At 37.6% G+C, this 21,441-nt stretch overlaps 1 protein-coding gene across 3 annotated transcripts; it reads right to left on the reverse strand.

Annotated features, from left to right (window-relative positions):
- Positions 1 to 4,747: 4,747 nt before the first annotated feature.
- Positions 4,748 to 20,102, reverse strand: LOC126828601 (cubilin). 3 transcript variants are annotated; one of them, XM_050558470.2, is made up of 16 exons: positions 19,949 to 20,102; positions 19,237 to 19,414; positions 18,121 to 18,293; positions 17,399 to 17,511; positions 16,981 to 17,083; positions 16,053 to 16,421; positions 15,274 to 15,465; positions 14,707 to 14,883; positions 14,081 to 14,159; positions 13,150 to 13,309; positions 12,367 to 12,476; positions 7,521 to 7,708; positions 7,180 to 7,313; positions 6,812 to 6,953; positions 6,138 to 6,253; positions 4,748 to 5,623 (listed from the first exon to the last, which is right to left on the reverse strand). In XM_050558470.2, the coding sequence occupies exons 1-16, from the start codon at positions 20,055 to 20,057 to the stop codon at positions 4,937 to 4,939; spliced, it is 3,030 nt and encodes a 1,009-aa protein (XP_050414427.1). In that variant the 5' UTR covers positions 20,058 to 20,102; the 3' UTR covers positions 4,748 to 4,936. The 3 variants fall into 3 exon arrangements, with proteins under 3 accessions (XP_050414427.1, XP_050414425.1, XP_050414426.1); XM_050558468.2 differs by having other exon boundaries at positions 14,707 to 14,886; XM_050558469.2 differs by having other exon boundaries at positions 14,707 to 14,886; positions 19,237 to 19,411; positions 19,949 to 20,093.
- Between the last annotated feature and the right edge of the window lie 1,339 nt (positions 20,103 to 21,441).

Here is a 21,441-nt window from a genome sequence, read left to right on the forward strand (position 1 = left end):
TGTCCGGATAAGCAGTTTTGACGTTCACATCCAAACGACTCAATATTTTGAGCTGGAATTTTGAGAGAAGGTAAATACACCATTCCTCTATATTTTGGTGCTTAAATTTTATACGTACTCCGACTTTTATTTTTGAGACTCTCTTGAAATCGGGATAGTCCCTTTAACCTAAAATAAAGTTGGCAACGTTATTCTTCCACAAAGTAACACTGACTCACCTAATTACCTTCACTAGTTTGCAGTTATATCTATTGAAACAAGCCAACAGTGAGGCTGATGTCCTCCGCCGAAATCCCGAAATAAATAGAAGACACATATTAATTAATTCCACGTTTATCATTTTTAAAAGTATCGCGCAATCAAACTGATTATCAACTATACACTAAGTTTCACTCTCTATCAGAAAGAATCAAAGTCAAAGCTTTAGCGGGAAATGTTAATCATTGAGCTTAGTCAAGACATTCACCTAATGAACATCAACACCCAATCTGATTAAAACACAGATCCTATTTCGTTTCGTTGTTTTATAGTTCAAAATTTCGTTTTACTTGTCTTTACTACACTAGGATCGCGAAGAGTTGTTATATTACCAGCGTTTCAGTTGAAGTGAGGAATAAGCCAATGAAACGGTCTGTTACGGCGACTTCTTGGCGTGCTATGCACGGAACTGTGAGTGAACCACTAGAAACGTCAACGATGATTGATTAATCAATGTATGGCGTCATAGGGTCAAAAGCCTCTCGTACAACCCCAGACACGACCTTCGAGTACAACTTGTCAGATCTTCATTTAGTGTAGGCCATCAAACTTCGTCAAGGTAATGAAATAATGAATCTATACTCGGAGTTTCATAGCTCTCACTTAATTATAACCAAATTTATCGTGCCCAAAAGCATCAACCAATCAAATTGCTTATCTCCGCTTACCGTTCATCATCGAACACAATCAAGGCATTCACCTTATGGACTCCTTACGCCTACACCAAGTTTGGACATTCTGCCTCAATTAGAAGGAGAGTTATTGTGTTTCAAAGTCTCGACCAATTAAATTGCTTACGGTATCAGTCCGCTTACCCTCCGCAGAAAGTGTTCATTATCGAACTTAATCACCGAGCGGAATCTCTCACCCGTATTCCAGCACCCGGATTCGAGATAAGTAAGCACACATATTCTCTCACCCGGATTCGAGATCTAGTTAACCCACATATTCCTAGCGCCAAGAAAAACATAGATATAATTATCACGAAAACATATTAATGCAAAGTATATATGTAATAAATCCCCCGACCCCACCACACACCCCAAAATATACTATTACCGTAAACATACTAAAATATCACACACTAGGCTAACTGAGCATGCAAAAAAGGGGTACGTCCATTTTGCATCAAAAGGCCCCCAAACCGGATTTGGTGGGAAAATGATTTTTGTTTCACGGAATCAAGAGATGAATAAACTACTAGAATACAAACTTTCAGAAGGCTCCTATGTTGGCGTTTCGAGATATATTACCGTAAACATACTAAACATATGGGGGAATCGGGTTGGAGTAGGCTCACTGCGCACACAATAACTTCTAAACTAGCTTTGGTGGCTTCAATATCTTTATTTCACTAAATCGACCGATGCATAAGGTATGCACATGCCGAATTTCATTAACTTTCTATGTTGGCGTATCCAGTTATACTACCGCAAAGTTCCTAGCACCCGGATTCGAGGTGGAGTTTGTGGGTTCAATAAACAACGGGTACGCCCACGCTGCATCAAAAAAAAAAACCGACCCAAACCAGCTTTGACGGGAAAATGTTTTTTTATTTCACGGAATCAAGAGATGAATAAACTACTAGAATACGACATTTCAGAAGGCTCCTATGTTGGCGTTTCGAGATATATTACCGTAAACATACTAAAGATATTGGAGAATCGGGTTAGGGTAGGCTTACTACGCACGTAATAACTTCTAAACTAGCTTTGGTGGCTTCAATAACTTTATTTCACCAACTGGACAGGTGCATAAGGCATGAACATGCCAAATTTCATTAACTTTCTATGTTGGCGTATCGGGTTATACCACCGCAAAGTTCCTAGCACCCGGATTCGAGGCGGCGTTCGTGGGTTCAATAAACAAGGGGTAAGCCCAAGCTGCATCAAAAAGCACCCAAACCAATCTTGGTGGCAAAATGTTTTTTGTTTCACGGAATCAAGGAATGAATAAACTATTAGAATACAAAATTTCGGAAACTTCCTTTTCTGGCTTTTCGAGATATATCACCGTAAACATACTAAAACTATCGGGGAATTGGTTAAGGGTAGGCTCCCTCACGCACGCAATAACTTCTCAACTAGCTTTGGTGGCTTCTAAATCTTTATTTCACCAAATCGACAGATGCACAAGGTATGAACATGCCAAATTTCATTAACTTTCTATTGAGTTATAGCACCGAAAAGTTCCTAGTACCCGGATTCGAGTCGGGGTTCGTGGGTTCAATGAAGAAGGGGTGCGTCCTAGCTGGTGGTATAACTCGATACGCCAACATAGAAAGTTAATGAAATTTGGCATGTGCATGTCTTATGCACCTGTCCAGTAAAAATTGGTGAAATATAGATATTGAAGCCACCAAAGCTAGTTTAGACGTTATTACGTGCGTAGTGAGCCTACCCTAACCCGATTCTCCAATATGTTTAATATGTTTACGGTAATATATCTCGAAACATCAACATAGGAGCCTTCTGAAATTTTGTATTCTAGTAGTTTATTCACCTCTTGATTTCGTGAAATAAAAAAACAATTTCCCACCAAAGCTGGTTTGGTTCGATTTTGATGCAGTGTGGGCGTACGGGTGTTTATTGAACCCACAAACTCCGCCTCCAATCCGGGTGCTTGGAACTTTGCTGTGGTATAACTCGATACGCCAACATAGAAAGTAAATGAAATTTGGCATGTGCATTCTCCAATATGTTTTGGGGATCACGTGGCTGAGTGGGTAAGACGCTGGCTCGCTAGCCTGGAGATCGGGTGTTCGATCCCTGCATTGGCGAGAAAGTTCATGCAGATTTTCCGGCGTGGTTTCCCCTTGTCAGTGATGCAGGATGGAGGGCCTGACAAGGACAGCTGTCTAGTCGTTGGGAAAACCGAGGTCCCGTGTACACATTGGCGTGCACGTAAAAGATCAATTGGCAGTTGGAATTCGTTTTCCCACCCATGCTGGTTTGGGTCGTTTTTGATGCAGTGTGGGCGTACCCGTTGTTTATTGAACCCACAAACTCCGTCTCGAATCCGGGTGCTAGGAACTTTGCGGTGGTATAACTGGATACGCCCGCCAACATATAAAGTTAATGAAATTTGGTATGTGCATGCCTTATGCACCTGTCCAGTTGGTGAAATAAAGATATTGAAGCCACCAAAGCTAGTTTAGAAGTTATTACGTGCGTAGTAAGCCTACCCTAACCCGATTCTCCAATATGTTTAGTATGTTTACGGTAATATATCTCGAAACGCCAACATAGGAGCCTTCTGATATTTTGTATTCTAGTAGTTTTTTCACCTCTTGATTCCGTGAAACAAAAAAACATATTCCCACCAAAGCTGGTTTGGGTCGTTTTTGATGCAGTGTGGGCGTACCCGTTGTTTATTGAACCCACAATCTCCGCCTCGAATCTGGGTGCTAGGAACTTTGCGGTGGTATAACACGATACGCCAACATAGAAAGTTAATGAAGTTTGGCATGTTCATAACTTGCGCATCTGTCGATTTGGTGAAATAAAGATCTTGGATCCACGAAAGCTAGTTTAGAAGTTATTGCGTGCGCGATGAGCCTACCCTTACCCGATTCCCCCATAGTTTTAGTATGTTTACGGTGATATATCTCGAAACGCCATCGTAGGAGACTTCTGAAATTTTGTATTCTAGTAGTTTATTCATCTCTTGATTCCGTGAAACAAAAGCATTTTCCCACCCAATCTGGTTTGGGTGCCTTTTGGGTGCCTTTTAATAGTATATTTTGGGGTGTTGGGTGGGGTCGGGGGATCTAGTACATATATAATTTGCATTAATATGTTTTAAAATTTTATTTTCTAATATAAATGTAACAATTATTTTCGTGATAATTATATCTAGGTTTATCTTGGCGCTAGGAATATGTGGGCTAACTTGATCTCGAATCCGGGTGCTGGAATACGGGTGAGAGAATATGTCTAATGAAACTATACACTAAGTTTGATCACTCTCACTTAATCAGAACTAAAGTTATTGTGGCCCAAAGCATCAACCAATCAAATTGCTTATTGAGTTCCAGTCCAATATCAGTCGAATATGTCAGTCATATATTCCGTAACTAGCTCAGAGCAACGGGGGGGGGGGGGGGAGGTGTTCTCAGGGGTGCTGTAAAATTGACGGACAATGTATATCTATTGTTTTTATGGTCGACAATTTTTCAATTGTTCACAGGGGGGGGGGGGGGCAAACCTTTTTGCCTGTGCCCCCCCCCCTTTAGTTACGGGCCTGATTCTAAGAGAGCTGGTGCTCTCCTTCGTTACTGACGGATCATTTACAGGTACAGACTGCATGTTGTTTTAATCACAAAATTCTACTTGAAAATAGTGTTGAATTATTTTCATATTGCAGCTATATATAGGGATATCTAGGAATGGTCAGAGACATTATGCGATCAGAGAACGTTCCTAAAGGATCTAATAGGATGGTGTGAAAGCAGACAGGAATCTAATAAATTCAAATTGAAGTACTTACATACAATGTACCATTGTTTATTTCAGAAAATAATAATTTTCACCTTAAGAACGCATATAATTACAAAATGTACTAATCAAAATATATTTATTACAGTTCATAGCTATTATAACAAATTCAGATCAATTCTAATAACTAACTAAAAATAAAAGTAGATTTGAAATGATCGACATGTGCTTTGGAAGCAAGGTTAAATTCGTTGTTTATCACTACTGATGGACATTATCCAATCAAAATACCTGGAAATATGTGTGTAATAACCATACTGATTGGCTCGATCACATCCCACACCCCACGAGACAATACCCACTAACACCCAACGCCCTTTAAATTGCATAGTGTACGGTCCACCACTGTCTCCCGAGCAGGCATCACCCCGCATACTTCTCGCGTAACCAGCACAGATCATCCCACTAGTGAAGGACGCATTAACAGCCCTGGCTTTTTCCGCACAGACTTCCCTCGGAACATACGGGATTGTTACTTCGTGCAAGAATTTTGGAGGTCGTCCTCGCTCATATCTGCTCCCGCATCCAGTAATTATGCCGGCTTTCCCACTTTTCAGAAGTTCATTGGTAAATGTTTCCTTTTCCAAGCAAATTGGCATGATCATGTCTCCAAAGGTGACCGGTTCGTCCAATTGGAATAATGCTATGTCGTCATTAAAATCTGTACCATGATAAGATGGGTAAAGGATATAGTCTTTTAACTTTCTTGATACACCACCCTGACCGTTACAGTGTATAGTGCCAAAAAACATCTCTATCACTTTCGTTTCAAATTTGTACCTAAAGAATTCTTCAAATTGACTCACACAATGTGCTGCTGTTAATACCCAGTTTTCATTGATCAGAGAACCTCCACAATATGCAGTTCCCTGAAATGCAACAGTAAAACAAAATTGTTAAGGATGAATATAAACATTGTAATCTAAACAATCCAGTTCACTATAGCCCTATCCTGTTTGCAAAAGTAGAGAGTAATATTTAAGAAATCGGTCATTTCATTGGCTAAGCGCTAAAATTTGTACTAGGAACTTTTAGAACTCTAAGTAAATGAAAAAGCTTAATTCTTAATATATCTTAACTTAAGCTTCCTGGACAATAATTGAAAGCAAAGACTTTTCATGGATAACAAATCACAATTTTGCTCGTATTCTACGTTTATATTTACTTGTTATCCCCCGTACTAAATTATCTCTCAATTACTGCAATCACCGAAAACATTAGATTTTGGCCTAAAGAGACACCAAAATTCCAAAAAGTATTTTTTTTGTCTTGCTGACACAATAAAATTATAAAGGACTTTATAATGTTGAATAGTTAGTGAATATTTTGCGAAAATGATATTTATTTGTAATCCATGTGGTGGAGAAATTAGCGATTTCTTACGTGTGTATTTTCTATGATAGTAACATGCCATGGTGCTGAACCATCCTTCGCCTCTCTACCGCTAGCTATTCGGAATTTGTCTTCTATTGATGCACTAACGACAGGTCTTCCACAAACTGAAATTCCAATGAAAGTGATGTGTCAAAGCAGCTACCAAATATGCTCATTATAATTCTTAACTGCGCTATCAGTACCCAATAGGCGTACAAGCTTTAACTGTCGGGTAACCTGACTTTTTAGGCAGACGGGTAATGTGAAAAAAAATAATATATCATCTTGTTGGGGAAGTGCCCGAAATCTAATAAAACACTATTTTTGCTTTTTTTAAAAAAAAAGTATGTAATGACTTTAATTTGCGTTTGGAGTGGGCTACTCTCAGTTTTTGGTCATTTTGATATTTGTCAATAAAACACTAAACAACCTTGTAATTTCCTAATTCTGAGTCTTACCTGTAGCACACACAGGTCTGGCAAAGAAACTGTGCCTTGTCGGTCGGGCGGTACGAAAAAGTACCTATGTGCATTCGTGTACATAGCCTACTGAAGTGCGGGTAATAGGAACCCTAAAAGTTGTAATTTGTCATGTTTTTTGTAGGTTTCTAGGTACACGCCAACAAAGTGAAAGTAGAAACGAAAGTGTGGTCTAGTTTTAATTAGACTGGAAGATATACCTACATTCATTGTGACCTGTCTCTTTTATTGTAAGGGTGGCGGATTTCTTGGCAAAACAGCCATTTTCACCAGAAGCTGCACACGTATAAACACCAGCATCTGGTTCGACTAGATTTCTTATCATTAGATAATCATTCACCAGTATCTGTATATTTAAAAAAAGTAGACAATTATTGTGGTCGGTGAAAGGGAACATCCAAACTATAGAAAAGCAACATATGTAAAGAAAAAAGAAAGGCAGTTCTATGTGTGTTCTAAAAGAGGGGAAATAAAATTATTTTTAACCGGGGCACCTCAAAACGTCCCAGAACTATTAAATGGTTTTAATTGTATGGAAAGGAGACATGAAAGAGACATATGACAGCTATTACCGATTTTCTGTTAGTTGGAAATACTATATCGCCATCTTTATGCCATACGATAGAAGTGGCACCAGGAACAATACACTCAAATAATGCCTCATCGCCAACTTCACGTGTTATGTTCTCTGGTAGCTTAGACACCTCTGAAATAACAACAGAAACGTCACCGTGTAATAACAATAAACGAAATAATTATGTGATTTTATGAATTTGGGAATTCGAATATAATAATTCAAGAATATGGAATTCAGTTTATATTTCTTGGTTAAATACATCGCAAACAGGAATGTTTGCATTATTTTGTCGTATATTAAAGCTTAATATTTTAACAAAGCATCTATGAAACATACCTAAGTGACAGGGACCAACTAGAGACAGCCAAGCAGATGTCTCTATCCAAGCTCCAGAAGATATAACAGCGCATGTGTATTGACCCTCGTGTGTTTCCTTAATATCCGGTATGAGAAGAACGCCACCAGGGTAAATATTGATACCATTATTATTATCCAATCTACTCAGTATACGATCTCGATGAAGCCTATAATAAAAGCGCTGATGAAGAAACTTCCTGTATACTGCCATCAACATTATAGGTTGTCCGCGATACCTATAAAATTATGGCCAATATTTTCGAATTTAACAAATTTCTTTTTCTAGATGTAAACAGGGAGTTAACTTTGTGATTTAATTCATGCAAGTTGCAAAACTATGCCCTATGCAAAGAAACTATGCCTTATTGCCCTATATGCGGATCACTACCTTCCCAAATAGATCTACAATCTGCTATCTATTTAAATTTAAGTATACAATGGGATTGCCACTTATATCGCGCACGGTCAAGCGTTCAAATTTCAAATGGAAATATGCGTTTGGTTTAAAGTAACCTGATTCGGAAAATGCTGATTTAACCAAACCCACCCAAGAGAATGTGGCTGTGATTATTAAGAGTCATTCCACGAGAAAACCATGCAATATCATGCAGATGTTCAAAGGTGGGGGTCGGCCGTTTTAGTTCATATTCATAGGGTTTGGTAGACCCATCGAGCCTACTCCCCAGCCAAAATCGCCGATTTCAGAAATCAACCGTTTCCGAGATACTGGCCGATTACGTTTTTCGGCTGATTTTTGCCATTTTTAGGCGAAATTTTAGCTATTTTTGTCGCACTACTACGGCTGTTACAAGACCCTGGCGAACTAGGTTTTGGTTGTTCGTGATAGTCGGGGTCTTACCCGATCACATTATCATGGTAACCCGGTTCAAGTTCATTTTCAATAGGTGTCAGGAGACAACACAAGACACGTGTCTCGAGATACCTGAAATGTACCCTATCTTCAGATCTCGATAACTCCACTGGAGCAGGGTTTGCGATAAAAATTAAAATCAATTTATTTGCAGCTTGGCCAGTTCTAACAACATAAGAAATAAAATCTTTGTCAGCTAACTTGCAACAGTATGCAAATTCGTGTCGAAAGTTACCCAAAATTTCAGTTTTTATTGGGATACATCGGCTGATTATTCAGGTAACCAATCGCCTATATTGTTATTCAAAGGGTCAATATATCAACTCCAGCTCCCCTTCAACCCGCTTTGCCAAAATATTCAGTCTCGATGCGGTTTGGTATCCAGTCTATAAATCCAAGATGGCGTCTCCCAGTGAATATAGATTTTCGCAAATTCTCGATCTAAAATGTCGATCGTGATTATTGAAACATTTATTTTTCTATGAAAAATGAGAAATTTCAATTCAAATGATGAAAGTCGACAATTATGCAAAACAGACCCAATTTCCATGAAAATCGCCTATTTGACCTTGGCCGTGACCTTCAATCGCGAGGTCATCAGGGATACAATTTGAAGTTCACACGTTGCTCTATCAACAAACCATATCTCATTCGAAAATATCGAAAAACAAATGAGTTTAGAGTTGGAATTTCAAAAATGTTCTTGTCGGACATTTTACCGAAAGTATAGGGGCATAACTCTTAACGTTATTTAAGCAGACGGATTCATACCACAATTACAAATCACGTGTCAACAAAATATTCAAATCCCGTACGTAATAACAATAATAGGTGCGCCTCGATATTATTTATATTTAATTCTCCCGTCTTCATTAGCCCATTTCATTCCATTCATTCTATTTAATTCCCGTATGGTATTCAAATTTATGTTATTTATATTACGTGTTTTCGTAATACATTGATTGAATGAAAGCTTGTCGATCCTGCTTCGGCTTCAAATTCACAGCAGTAATATTCCTTCAAAATAACGTGTCTTCGTTTATACGACAGCAAATGAATGAAGAACTTCCGAAATAAGAATAGTTTGTGATGTCAGAACATCGTTTTCTTCTTTATAAAATGTTGACAAAATATTCAAATCCGCACGTAATAAAAATAGGAACACCTCGCTATTTGTGTACGCCTACATTTTAGTGTGGGCGTATATTTTCGTCGTCCCTGTCCGTCCATCCGTCCACATTTTCGTGTGGACGTATGTTGTCGTCGCCCCTGTCCGCCCGTCCGTCCACAATTTGTTTATGGACACTCTACAGCTCACAATTTTTATCCACTTTCAACAAAACTTGAAATATAGGTTTATGTCCCTAAGATCTCGCTTACTTTCGATATTGGCATGCATCGGATCGTAACTTCGTGGACTATGGCCCCTAAGTTGACGAAAAATCATGTTTTTAGCCTGTGGGCACTGTAGGTCACAATTTTTATCCGATTTTGATGAAACTTAAAAGGTAACTATGTTTATAACCCAAAGATCTCAGTTCCTTTCTTATATTCCCGCATATCGGATGTTAACGTCCTGGATTATGGCCCATGATTGTACAAAAAGTCGCGTTTTTAGCTTGTAGCCCCCTCTAGAGGTCACAATTTTTATTCGATTTCAAAAAACGTTTTAATATATCACCGTTCCCCGCTAATGATGGGGACGCTCTAATTTCGTGAAAACCGGACGAAACTGCAGGACAAAATGACCGCTCCTCGTACGCAAATAGTGTAAAAGTATGTAATTCCAGGGTTGGGGACACGCTCGAGGTCACAATTTTTGTATGATTTGAAATATATGTTTAGATCCCAAAGATCTCGGTCCCTGTCGATATTGGCGCATATCTCACCGTAACTTCGTGGAATATGACCCCTGATTTTTTACGAAAAATCGTGTTTTTAGCTTGAAGTTCTTCTAGATGTCATAATTTTTATCCGATTATAAAAACCGTTTCAATATATCACCGTTACGCCTGAATGACGACTATGTTCGAATTTCTTGAAAATCGGACCGAAATACGCAAATAGTGTAATTCCAAGATTGTGGACACTCTAGAGAACACAATTTGTTATCCGATTTTGATAAAACTTAAAATGTATGTTTACATTGCAAAGATCTCGGTTCCGGTCTATATTCGCTCATATCACACCGTAACTTCCTAAGTTATGACCCCTGAATATATGAAAAATCACGTTTTTTTAGCCTGTAGTCCCTCTTAATGTCACAATTTTTATTCAACTTGATCAAACTTTTATATATACTTTTATATCCCAAAGACCTTGGTTCCTTTTGATATTGTCGCATGTCGGTCTGTAACATACTGGATGATGGCCCCTGATTGTACGAAAAATCGCTTTTTATTTTGATTGTTCTCTGTCCATCTCTTGCAAAATGTGGGCGTATCTTGCATGGTAACCGCTTATTCATATTTAATTCCCGTATGGTATTCAAATTTATGTCAGTAATATTCCTATAAAATTACGTGCTTTCGTAATACGATAGAATGAAATTTGCCGATCCGTGCCTGCTTCAATCAAATCCATGGCAGTAATATTCCTCCAAAATTACAAGTCTTTGTTTATACGGCAGCAAATGAAAGAAAGACGTCCGAAATGAGAATTACTTGTGGTGATGTCAAATCATTTTCGGAAAATGGTATTTTGAAATTACATTGATAGTTAAATAGCTTCTAAAAGGCATACAGAACTTCAGCATATGGCGTACGACACCGTTAACATATAACACATACAGTAGTTTCGTAGTAACCACTGCCTTATATGGTAAGCGATTTTCGTGCGATAATCGAGATCGCGGGAAAGTGTCACTGTAAATGGGAATTTATATATGGTGTCTTAAAAGAAGTAGTTTCATTACGGAAAATAAGTTAAAGGTTTAATAGGATGTTATATACTATCAGGATAATATGTGACATCAAGGACTAGTTTCTACGTGCTGTCGGTTGATATCAATGAGATTAAATTGTCCGGCAATGGAGAAACCACCGAGGTAATCACGTAGATAAGGTTGATACTCACTCTTATTGGATTGATAAATAGTCCTACAAAAGAGAAGCAATGACTTCTGTTCAAGACTAGATTGATGAAATAGCGTAGGACATGTCCGGAATGTACGGACGAAATCCCAACACTTAAAAAGTGGAAATTCGACGCGAAAAGTGACGAAATTCGCAACTTTCGACACAAATTTTCATACTGTTTAAGGTTAGTTGACAACGATTTTATTTTTTATATTGTTAGAACAGGTCAAGCTGCAAATAAAACGATTTCCATTTTTATCGCAAACCCTGCTCCAGTGGAGTTATCGCAATTTGAAGAAAGGGTATAATTCAGGTGTCTGCAGACACGTATTTTGTGTAGTGTCATGACACCTACGGAAAGAGAGGTTGCACTGGGTGACCATTATAATATGGTAGGGTGAGACCCGGACTATAATCACCAACCAAAACTTAGTTCGCCATTGGTCGATTAACGGCTATAGCAATGCTACAAAAATGGTCGAAATTTAACCGGAAAATGACGAAAATTAGCCGAAAAACATAATCGGGCTGTATCTCAGAAACGGTTGATTTCTAAAACCGACGATTTTGGCTGGGGAGTAGGCCCGATGGGTCGACCGAACCCTGTAAATATGAACTCAATCGGCCGACCCCCACCTTCGAACCTTCTGCATGGTTTTCTCGTGGAATGGCTCTTAAAAGTAATCGCAAATTTCCCAGATTCATAAGCTGCGTAAATACCATTATGCGAACACTGAGTGGTCTTTACGGTCAGTTGTTCTTTTAAACACCCTAATACTGTTATAAAAAACATAAAAGGACATCAACAGCCTGATATGTTTTGTTATTTAATGGTATTGTTATATAACGGTAAAATATGCAAATGAACGTTACATACCACGTGATATCAGCAGTATTATCATTCACAGAACACTCTAACAGAACACTACTACCTCTAGCAACACTTGTATTCTGGGGTTTCTTTACAAACCATAGACCATTGGGAACCTGGATCAGCAATTACAAGATTAAATTTGTTATTATGAAATCCATTCTAGTATATTATAAACATTCGATTAATACAACAAATTGCATATAAAAAGCTAATATGCTTTCGCATAAAAGGTGCAACAGAAATTTATATTTTTTACGACATTGCCAAAAAAAAAAGAGAAATGGTAACATATGTTTATAGAATAAGGAGGTGTTCCATAAGTAATTAAAATCGTAGTTTTAATTTGGATTACAGACGTCAAACCTACTCCCTGAAGCAATCGGCACCAGCAAAGTCACTATGCAGTCGTTTCAAAAAAAAAAAAAAAAAAATTGAGAACTAAAATATGGTATTTTCCTATCAATGATTAAGTGTGCAATGCGAGGGATGGACCGCAGCGTTTGCACCTGTTCTACATGGAATTCCGACAGTGAGGCTTCTTTTACGCACACACCAGTGTAGAAGGGCGGGTCTCAGTTTTTGGTCCCATCCGAACGACTAGGCACACTTTCCTGGTCGGAACCACGAATGACAATGGAGAACCAGGCAATAAAATTTCCGAAAACATTCCGAACCAAAGAAGTCCTTCCGATAACAAACAATTCTGTTCTGATTCAAAATCTATCAAGTGGCACTTTTATTTAGACTCCGCCTGCCAATAAAGAATAATAAAGCCTGTTAACTCACCTTCAACTCACAAAATTCTCCAGAAAATCCTGGCTCACACTGGCATCTGACGTCATCGCCATCTTTTATACATTTTCCGTCATGGTGACAATGGTGGGTTAAACACGTGACATGTTTCTCGTCACATAATTCTCCATGGTGGTCTGGTGGACAGATACAGCTGTAAGATATACGGATTGTTAACACATGAAACGTTTTTACTATACATATGCAAGTGACTAAAAGATATGTCAGTAAACTCTAAACGTTTATTAAAAATACTCACAGTTACAGTAAGCCAGATCGTTAATACATATCTGATAATGCAAAAACAAAATAAGTAGTTAATCTTTCTTAATGGTGGTAGCGATAAATGTTAGTATTTATTGAACAATACTGCCCTTGCACATCAAGCGCCAACCCTGAGAAAATTAAAAAATCCCGATGGTTTTTATCGGCCAACATCGGGATTTGGACCCCGTTTTTTTAGTCGAGAGGCCAGTACCCTGCTGCTCGACGAACGCGGACCCCCTAACGGTTTACAAAGGGGCTCATTTCAGTGTTAGATAAGACCAGTCCTACTAGTTTCCATTATGTGAATTTTACCATCTGTGTTATAATTCTCATATACGGTTGCTCGGGATTCGGACCCCGTTTTTTTTAGTCGAGAGGCCAGTACTCTGCTGCTCGACGAACGCGGACCCCTTAACGGTTTTACAAAGGGGCTCATTTCAGTGTTAGATAAGACCAGTCCTACTAGTTTCCATTATGTGAATTTTACCATGTGTCGTATAATTATCATAAACGGTTGCTCGATTTTACCGAAATGTATTTTTATTATTGCAGTAAAGATCAAAATCGTGCTTTATTTTTTTCTAATTGAATGGAACCAGTCACGATGGGCAGTATGCTACGATATCATTAGGTTATTCGTTGCTAAAGATATACTTACTTCCAAACGGGAATGTTATCTTCCGTATATTTCTTCATGCATGTAGCGCCATTTTTACAATCTAATGTGCAACCAGATTCTAATTAAAATAATACAATACATGCAGTTTACATGTAAATTAGTTTATGTTTAGGAGTCACCCCTTTAACCCCAACTCGAAAACTCCATTTTGGTATATTATGCGTGTAGCATGCAATGATAATGTTCTTTACGTTATCCAGTAATAAGAACTCACAGAACAAATCAATCGACATGTGATTTTTATCTGTTTTATAGCAAAATATGGTTTGAATGATCTGTAACTATTCAAAAAATAGCCACAGAAGAGTGGGAATTGACAGTTACGTATATCTCAATTGGTATTTGCTTACGAAATGAATTCAAATAAAATATACAGAATATTGAAATCTCTGTTTGATTTATAATGTTGACATAAGCTTAGTTACGTTTTGGATTAGGAACAGGTCCTCAAACGTCACTCATCTTGGTTTTGGGGGCTACCAATCCCAGTACGATCGAGATGAAACTTGGCAAACTTCTTCATTACGATTTTATGACAACCAAATTCCCAAACGGCCCACCGTGATAGATTCTCAAAGTCTACAGAATTATAATCATGTACTCACCAGCAGACACCGGGGTAATGAAATAATTGGCCAAATAACCTTTGTCATTGACAGAAGTGTCGGATTTAAAGATGATACTCAATGACCTACTCTCAAAAGTTAATATTTTATTTTCTAAGTCATTGCCACACAGTGAAACACTATTCAGTTCAACAGAATTAGTTAAATTTTCAACACCTTCTGAAACACAAAATGAATGCTTTATAAATATCATGAAATTTGTACATATATTTTTTTTATTAATAACAACTAGGCGAGACCAAAACCTTTCGAAAATTGGACACAGGAGCAAAACGTACTTATCAACAAAGACGTTGAACTTTCATTAAACATTTGAATAAACGCAACACATTGTGCAACCTTCCTAAATCTGTTTGTTTGCTAAGAGTAATCAAATTTTTATATTTTGGGGTTTTGAAGATAAATGAATCGTGAGATTCGGAACATGAATCGTGAATTTGGATTTTTAAAATAAAGGAATGACTGATCTTAGAGGTCCGATTCGGAACATGAATTGTGAAAAAAAAGAATTTAAAAGACTACAGTACAAGTAGCTGCCATACCTACCTGGTGAAAATAAGAGGCGATCGTAAGAGCAATGTTCAGAAGCTTCTATATCAAATTCTGTGAACTGGACAACGATAAAACTTAACTCCCGGGCGTCCAGTGTAATATTACATAGTTTGTTATGAGAGTATTTGTCTGGGTAACCTGGGCTTGATATAGAACCAGTCTTGTTTATATACACATAGGAACAATCTAAAATTAAAATAAACGAAGGAGAATTATTGACAAAAATACATAATGTTATAATATTCTACCTAAGTAGTCCCGATAGTCCAAGAAGTCAGGTCTGTGAGTGGTTACAGTAATCGAGTTGATGTGCTTAATCCTTCGAAAACACCTTGTATCACTTCTTTATATTTGGGTTGGTTCGGTGACAATGGCACTGATTCATAAACTAAAAGGCCAGGGGTTCGATCCTGGTGTTAGTCGGGAAAGTACCTCGTGATTTTTCAGTCTGGTTTCACATTTTTTAGTGGCGAGGGACCATGGTCTAGCAAGGAAAGGCGTCTGATGGTTTAGATGGTACGAAACACCGAGCTCACGTGTATAACATAGACAAAGATCCCCGATACAAAGAACTCCAAACATGAGTAGGGGGTAGCGCCGTTGTCCGGACAAAACTTCCCTCATAGCACACTACATGGCTAAATAACCGTCTTATTTTATTACCGTTGGTGCGGAATTGTAAGACTTTAAACCCAATTCCATTTAATTTCTTTTCATTGTAAATTTTGGAATGTCACATAACCAAGAATTAGTGTTATATTTTTGTATTATACCTATGTCATACGGTGAGGTAACGGGGGCTTCTGTTGTGGTTGTCATCGTGGTAGTAGTAGCAGTTGTGGTAGTTGGAGCTCTGGTTGTTGGCTTCGGCGTACTTGTGGAGGTTTGAGCTGTTGTTGATGTTTTCTTTAACGTTTTTGATAGCGTTGTGGATTCCGTTGATATGACGGGTAAAGATGTCGTTTCGGACTGTGTTGTCCAAGATTTTGAAAAGTTCGGTAACGGAATGAATTCAATGGAAGCATTGAAACCCTTTGTTTGCAATGTGTTGTCACTTTCAAGTACCATTAACAGTGATTCAAAAGTAGATTGGAAGGGGCCTTTGGCATTTTTACCGCACAAAGAGGCCAATTGTTTTCTACCTGAAGATATAAAACAAATAGTACTCAGTCTATAGACGTAAAATTTTCCAGGAAGACCGAATGCCATTCCACACACACAAACACACAAAAAAAAAAATCAAAACTTATTATCCAGTGAAATCGAAAATTTTATTTTCGACCATTACCGTACCTGTAAGATCAAGGTAAAGTAAGTTGTAGTCGGGACTTAGGTAACTTTAGCCCGGGTGTTCGATTTATTCAATTTTGGAATAAAGACGTGTTTTGAAACTACTCCAATACACAATAACATCAACTGCTAATTATTGTATGTAATAAATACACCAGTCATTCAGCTGGAGGAGATTTTACTCTGAGGTTCCCATCCACGTCGGACATCTAAATCAAAACGATATACTTTTTCATTTAGTTATGAATGGCTGATGTTGTCATGGTAAATTGTATTCTACCAAATTTAGTTAAAAAGTATTTAGCTTTATTATTGTATAATACCGTCTTCATTAGCCCAGTTCGGCGCAGAATAGTAGGGCGTTAAACCCCATTTCATTTCATTTCATTTGTTTTATAATATTTATCTTACCGGTGGGTAATCTGTCATAAACAGTAACAACATCAAATACACATGGTTCTATTTCAACATGAAAATCCACGAACTTTATCTGAACACGGTAACCTGGGCTGGCCTGATAAAAAAAAATAAACCGGCCACTAGATATACATGTATATAAATTGGCCAACAAACTAATGACATGATCTAAAATGGAGTCGGTCAAAGCAATTTTTTCGGGCGATCATCAAATTTTTCGGACAGAGTCCAAATGATGAAAAAAATGTTTTAGTGGATATACATGTAGAAGGAAAAATATGAAAATTATTCCATCCCGTCAGTTGCCCTTTAAATTCATTTGCCAAGAAGTTCTCTTGAGGAACTCTTTCAAGGTAAACTTCTGTTAAATATAGAACAATAAACTTGGTACATAGTTTCGAATTCGGCTTACCTGTATATGATAATAACAATAGGTATCGGGTAAATAGGGTAGAGGATAATTAGGGCTGGTAATATAACAATTCTTCTCTATTGTCTTGTTACAATAATCAGGCATCTTAGCACCTAGAATTAATCAAAACGAATTACAACTTGTGTTTCATATCGGTTCAAAAATTATACATGTTTAGTGAGCTCCCCCGAATTAGAGAGCGACACAGAAGCTAAAAGCGATATAAATGTGGATATGGGTGTGAAGGGAGCGGGTGACGTATTAGATTACTCATGACTAGAAATTCGTATATTCGGATCCTTGCTCTATCCTATCCTCATCCGCTAAATATAACCACTGTGTTCATGTTCCTTCATGTAATACTAAAAAACAGATGTCCCGCTTATGTCACTGGTGTGGCAAAATGCTGCTACATCTATGCTAATATTTGTGACCGCCGTTTGTTTGTTTGGCTGTCTGTTCAGGGTTGGTGGGTACACGAGGGCTGTCCCGAGGAGGAATTTGGTGTATAGGGGTAGATCGGACGAGTAACATATGCTAGGGGGCATTGGCCGACCTCTTCTGGTTTCGGAGTTATACTACTTTTAACCCATGCAGTACCGGGTAATCCGCTAGTAATATATAAGTTCGTTCTAGTGGAGACGAAACATTAAACACCACATAATAAAATTCACATTTATATTTTTGAAGAAAAAGACATTCCATTTCAATTTTATTCTTACCTCGTATGACATCATACTTCAGTCTGAATCCGGCATTTTGAGTGAAGCTATCAGTATGAAAGTTAACTGTTAAACTGTTGGATGTTGACGTATAGTTGATCAACTGTTCGCCACAATATTTCCATGGTATTGGAGCATTGTTCATATTATCCCTTATCTCTAAATAATCCCATCTGTAGAATAAAATATAAAACTCATTTGAATAAACCAACTAAAACCATAAAACTCATTTGTTTCAATTTATTTATTTAAATAAACCAACTAAATCTATGTATTTCTCCCACCTTTTAACTGAAATGAATTTAAATGGGGTTTAACGTCCTACTCTCCTATATCACATTGTTAACTTTTAATGGTCGTAGTGTATTTTGAATTTACTCTTCCTTCTGCTCCGAATGCCAAAGAACCCGGCGAGCAATACTATAAGAGTCTCGAAATGACCAACTGTGCGTTGAGTGGTGGACGTTAAAGCCACAAGTTAGACCCAATGAAAAAAATACAGTTTAAAAAGTGGCATCAGCGACGTTTCTTCATGCCTTGGGGGCGTAAGACACATCTCGATACGAGGGTAACGACATGTATTTTGTTCGTAAGTGAAAAACCGTGTGTAATATATTTTACCAGTTTATTAATGGTGAATTCATACGCCTGGGGAAGTAATTTCACATTTAAATGTAAATTAATTTTCTTAAAACTAGAAAATATCGCCGTTAATGTTATTGTACAAGCTGTCCAACTTTAGCTATTTATTTCATCTGTTATAGCTGAAATATACTTCCTTTTATCACGCTTCCCAATACATGTATAAGGCCCTATACGGTTAGGTCTAAATATTAAGGTCAATTGGATATAAACAGGGCTAGCACTAACCCTAACTCTAATCCTAGACCCTACACCTAGCCCTAACCTTATCCCACAATCTCGCCAGCAATCACGTGCCCTAACACTACTTATTACATCACGCGACCTCAACGAAATTTGCAGTTGGCCTTAATATTTAGACCTGACCGGCCGTATACTTGAGTCACGACACCATACAATCATGGAGTTTGTCCGGGCATTTCCAAACCTCTGCACGCTACTCAAATGGGTTAATCTGACTTTAAATATTCTTACGAACACTCTGGTTGATCTTCGAGAAAGAAATATTCAGAAGAAATACGAATTGTGTCCTTTTCTCTGGTAGTTATACTCCATACACAATCAATATTGTTAGGATAAACATCCGGAAAACCTGGACTTTCAAAATAACCATGACCGGCATAAATATGACCTCCACAGTCTACAAATTCTGCTGAAATGACGAATTCATACATGTATTTTAATCTGTTAATAAAAAAAATAACAATGTTATATTTAACTTTGTATTAAAACGTAATAACTGGGATAATGACGGACCTTTCTCGGCCAACACTGGGAGCAAAACGGGACCTCCCGGTTAGCAAGCTAGTGCCTTACTCATAGAGCCACCGCAACTCAAATGCAACACTAAGATACCAGTGTTCTAAGGCTGTGTATAAATAGAGTGTGAGTTGTGCTCTTCAGTCTAAACCGAAATATGGAATAGAAAAATAATCAAAATAAATGGCATTTTCAGGAAAAGTTATTTAAAGGTGTTTAAATATTTAGAATATGTATGTGGTTTTACAGACAGTGGAATTAAAAAAGCGAACGATAACAGAGTGTTAAAATTGAAAAAAGAAAGAAAAATATTTATATTTTATTGGTAAGTCACAATAAATATTGCCATTTAAATTGTAAATATTGCAAAAGTAAGATACATGAGTTTATAACAAATATTCTACAAAATAAAATAAATTGAACTAACCAGTATCATTGAAGATATCTAAGGAAGACGGTTCCTGACACTGAATCTGTTCCACATTTATCAGCAGAATAAGAACAAATAAATAGGGTATACAATGCAGCTCAGCCATTGTCTTACATCGGGTTTTGTAGTATATAATAGAAATAGGGTCATGTACGGCGACAAGTGATGGAAAACACGGAAGCCGCAACTTGATCCTTATATGAATATGACCCATATGTTCACTTCAACAAATTGTCTCTTATCTATATATAACATAAGTATAATATAGGATATTGTTCATAAATTAAGTCTGTAATTAGTATTTGTATATTACGCATTATTGTACGACCTATCAAGTATATACATTGTCTGCACACTTAAATAATTTTAACACAATTAGAAAAAAGAAAAAAGAAATAATGATTAAAGCTAAAAAGGCATTACGCAAGTAAAGCTAGATCTGCCGATTGCAGGTCTTTATTTATGACTTTATTAGACATTAATGAACTTACCAAGACAATAATCAACACTCTATGCCATCTGATACTCTAGATAAAGTAGATTTAAATACGATTCGCGGTTAATGATTTAATTTGAAAGTGGATAATTGAGACTTTGTTTATTATCGTAACAATGGCAGCACTGACAATCAGGACTACACTGTTCTTGGCGATAACTCGGCTCAGAGTGAAGTAATTTGACTGCAAATTTCAAGATATTCCCTCTTCATTATCTATTTTTAACTATTATAGTAAGAACTGCCAGTCCTTTATTTAATCTTACATACTTCCCCTTTAATTACGTGCTCTAAAAGCAAGAAAATCGTTTTATAAAAAAGGGATTTAAACATTTAAGTTACATTATGGAGGATTAGATAAAGAGCTAGCAGTTCTCACTATAATATACTATTCAAAAAAAGTAGGGGATATTTGATTTTGGGGGCATAATACTAAAACATGCAAATGACTACGAAAAAAGTCACTATAGAACCTAACAGAAGAAACATTTCCAGTTACATGTGACGCCCAAACGCACCAATAGCTACCGCATGGAATGCAGGTGATGCCTGGGATCATCATGGGGGTCCAACCCAAGATTTGCACGACTCTGACTTTGAATGTTACAGTCATTGTGGCATTGAATTCCAGGGTGGAAACATCAGTTTAATTGTTTTAGTGACCAGAAAACAAATTTTGATATGCCCTTGGCATGCTACAGATCGACACAACACAGGCGGTTGTGGCGCGGACGATGAATGTTTCTCAGTCTGTCATAAGCAGGTTGTGGTCCAGATACCGTGATACACAATCTGTACAGGACAGACCACGCTCAGGTCGACCAAGGGCGACAACTCAAGCCCAGGATCGATTTATCCGTACCTTGGCCTTGAGAAATCGTGTCATCACAGCAAATCAGATCAGCGCTCGTCTTCAAACAGACACTGGTGTGAGAGTGAGTGGCCAGACGATTCGGAATCGACTGCATAGGGGTCACCTTCGCGCCCGACGTCC

The sequence above is a fragment of the Patella vulgata genome, chromosome 7, assembly GCF_932274485.2.
Source record: "Patella vulgata chromosome 7, xgPatVulg1.2, whole genome shotgun sequence".
NCBI lineage: Eukaryota > Metazoa > Mollusca > Gastropoda > Patellidae > Patella > Patella vulgata.

Coding starts and splice junctions, on each gene's coding strand:
- LOC126828601 (XM_050558468.2), bottom strand. CDS start 20,057: ATGGCTGAGCTGCATTGTATACCCTATTTATTTGTTCTTATTCTGCTG. Junction 18,294..19,236: donor GAAGATCAACCAGAGTGTTC/GTAAGAATATTT, acceptor TTTATTCTACAG/ATGGGATTATTTAGAGATAA. Junction 15,466..16,052: donor TACCTCACCGTATGACATAG/GTATAATACAAA, acceptor TTTTAATTTTAG/ATTGTTCCTATGTGTATATA.